This window comes from Frankliniella occidentalis, unplaced genomic scaffold (assembly GCF_000697945.3).
Source record: "Frankliniella occidentalis isolate FOCC.00 unplaced genomic scaffold, Focc_3.1 Scaffold5522, whole genome shotgun sequence".
Classification (NCBI taxonomy): Eukaryota; Metazoa; Arthropoda; class Insecta; order Thysanoptera; family Thripidae; genus Frankliniella; species Frankliniella occidentalis.
The window spans coordinates 1-2,675 of NW_026272562.1; the positions used below are offsets into that span (position 1 = coordinate 1).

The window sequence follows — 2,675 nt, forward strand, 5'->3', positions numbered from 1 at the left end:
CCCCCCCGATTTTGTAGACGTAAAAAGAAGAGGGAAAAATTACAGGAAAACCCCCCGAAACTTGGTGTTTTATTTGTAATATTGGGTGAGACTGGTTGGGCCCGCAGAACTAGTCTGGCCTCGATTCGCCATCGGGCCCGGCCGCACCACCCGCGTCGCGCCATCATAGTCTGGTCATCTAATTACACTAGGACGTTGGGGATCTGTTTTGCGGGGGCCGTTACTTTTTACGGCATCCTCTGGTCCAGCTCTGTGGAGCTTGGCGTGATCGGGGGGCGCGGATCAACGGCGGACAATCCCATGGGTGATGTTTGGAGTCGGCAATCCGCCGCCGGGAGGTCTAAGCGCGAAATTCTTTCAGATTACTAGTATGCGAAATCCTTAAATCCTGTGAAATCTTGCATTCCATGCAGATCAAATGTACAACCAAAGTGGGAGTTGTAGCGAGCTCGGTCCGGCCCGAGCGCGTGCACCGAGGCATGCCCTGACGAGCCGGTGGTGCACCAGCTCCCCGCAGAACACCACGGTGGCCAGGGCGAGGCCCGCCAGGAGTAAGCCGAGGACGCCGCTAACGAGATGAAAGCCGCGCTCGCGCCTGCGCACGCGCTTCCGGTGCTCGTACCCCACCTGCGGATTGAAGGGAGGTTTTCGGTACAGTGGGGGCTCGCTATATAGTTCCGCCGGCGCTCCCTCCCCGCCAGGCCTGGTCCCCCAACTCCGAGCGAGAAGCGGCTCCCCTCTTTTTCTCCTCCCCACTACCTACCCCTGGGCAGCCGGCCGACCAGCAGTGTGAGCGAGCGCACCCTCGAGGAGTGGGGGAAGCCCCTCGCTATAGTGCCGCCTCCTACTATGTTTACGCCGTAGCCCGCCAGCCCGGGCCAGCGCTGGCCGCGTTGCGTTTACATCGCACAGGGCCAGCTGAGAGTAGCGGGCGCGGTGTTCAAATCTCGCAGAATTCAAGTTAGGTATTTTAGGAAATAAACCTCTTTTCTCGCACACGTATTGTTGTCACTGAACGTAGAATTCTTAAATCTGTACGAAATTTATCGTTAGTCTCAAGACAAATGTTCTATCCAGAAATATTTGAGCTATTTATCTCGAGAAGTATGAGAACGTTAGCCTGGAGACCGGTGGAGGGGGTAGCTAGCCCGGGCCAGCGAGCGGGCTGGCTAGGTCGGTGGTGGGGGGTCCGAGAACGCTACTGCGCAAGCGCAGCCCGGGCTATCTCGCACGGTGTAAACATAGTAGCTGGCCACCCCACTCACCCACTCTAAATCTAAACCCAAGGCGGAACTATAGCGAGCGCCTACACTTGGCTTCATGAAAACTATTAATACGTCATGACTAGGTCTTTGGGCTTACAACAAGTTTCAGGAACATCTCCCCGTGCATTTGCGTCTTTCTGACCAATCCGAATTCTCGCGACTTGATCAGTGCGCGGTTGATGTGCTGCAGGAGAGGGGAACCCTTGTTGACCAGAAAGCTGACGAAGTACGAGGCCAGCTTCTCCCTCTTCGCGAGAATACTCCTGAGGTCAGCGTCAAGAAAGTGCCTCGGCGTCGCGCTCCTGCGAGAAACAATCGGGATCAAACGCCAAAAACAGCTACATGCAACATGCGTGACTCTTGCACGTACCATATGGACATTTCTGACGTGATGATCGCCATGTTCTCCGGGTCCCTCCTGATATGCTTGGAGCAGTTTTTGTATGTGCGGCAGAACTCAATTTGTATGTCCTTGACCTTGCCTTGGTAGTCCTTTAGGAGGTACGGGACGACGTCATAGATGATGCCCACCCTCTGCAAGCCGACGAAGGAATTCTAGTCTGAGGAGAGGAGGGCAGGATTCGTGGTTGTGGTCCCACCTTGACGTCTTCGATGCTGCTTGGTCCCGGCTTGTCGATGAGGTTGATGGAGGCCATGGCTAGGCTAGCGCGGTAGCCCGAATTGAAGTGCATGCAGAAGACGGTCCACAGGAAGACCAGCCCCACTGCCTGCTTGGTCCTCGACCTTAGTTTGGGCTGGGGCTCGCCTTCAAAGAGGATGCCGTGTAGGCTCATGGCGTTCTCAAGGCCGCCACCCGCCCTTACCACTCGCAGCACCATAACTGCAAGAGAGTTCTCAAGTTGGTGGTTTGGTGTTAGGGGTCGCTTTTGCGGTGGGCAAGCCGCTGCGCCCAAGCCAGCACATCAGGCCTCCGTTATTACTAATTATAACACGAACGAATGTTAGTTACCCCGACGTAACAAAACACATGTTTAAGTGAAAGTTTAAGTCATGAATTTTCAAATATGGCCGATTTTAATCGTATATACCGGAGAAAAGTTGGGCAAGTCGAGTAACTAATTAACTTAAAAAGGCTACATCAAAAGTTACAAATTAAAACTTTAACTCTGTGGTTCAATTTTTATAAAGATTAGAGTCCACAATAAAGTTTGCTTACGGAAATAAAGCAATTCAGCTTTCTCACCCACCCAGTACCACCATGGTTCCGCACACGGCTGCCCACACCCTGGGGCTCAGAACCCCAAACGGGTACCGCCAGGCAGCCACGGGCAGCCTGGCCATCACGTAAACGTCGATACTGTCCTGGGTGTACGGGACAGTCAGATCAAAGCTGTTGGTGCGCTCGACGGTGGGGAGTACGCCGCCTACAATTATATCTGCCATTTCGAT

The 2,675-nt window shown here is 53.9% G+C and overlaps 1 protein-coding gene across 1 annotated transcript; it reads right to left on the reverse strand.

Moving 5' to 3' along the window:
* Window positions 1–1,236: 1,236 nt before the first annotated feature.
* LOC127752243 (uncharacterized) lies at window positions 1,237–2,070 on the reverse strand. Its single transcript, XM_052277038.1, has 3 exons — window positions 1,865–2,070; window positions 1,636–1,799; window positions 1,237–1,567 (listed from the first exon to the last, which is right to left on the reverse strand). Exons 1-3 carry the CDS (start codon window positions 2,057–2,059, stop codon window positions 1,345–1,347), a joined length of 582 nt encoding a protein of 193 aa, XP_052132998.1. The 5' UTR covers window positions 2,060–2,070; the 3' UTR covers window positions 1,237–1,344.
* Window positions 2,071–2,675: the final 605 nt, after the last annotated feature.

Excerpts from the sequence above, each read along its gene's own strand:
- LOC127752243 (XM_052277038.1), bottom strand. The coding sequence starts at position 2,059 with ATGAGCCTACACGGCATCCTCTTTGAAGGCGAGCCCCAGCCCAAACTA. Across the intron at positions 1,800-1,864 it reads GCAGCATCGAAGACGTCAAG|AGGGTGGGCATCATCTATGA; the intron begins GTGGGACCACAA and ends GTCGGCTTGCAG. Across the intron at positions 1,568-1,635 it reads ACGTCAGAAATGTCCATATG|GAGCGCGACGCCGAGGCACT; the intron begins GTACGTGCAAGA and ends TGTTTCTCGCAG.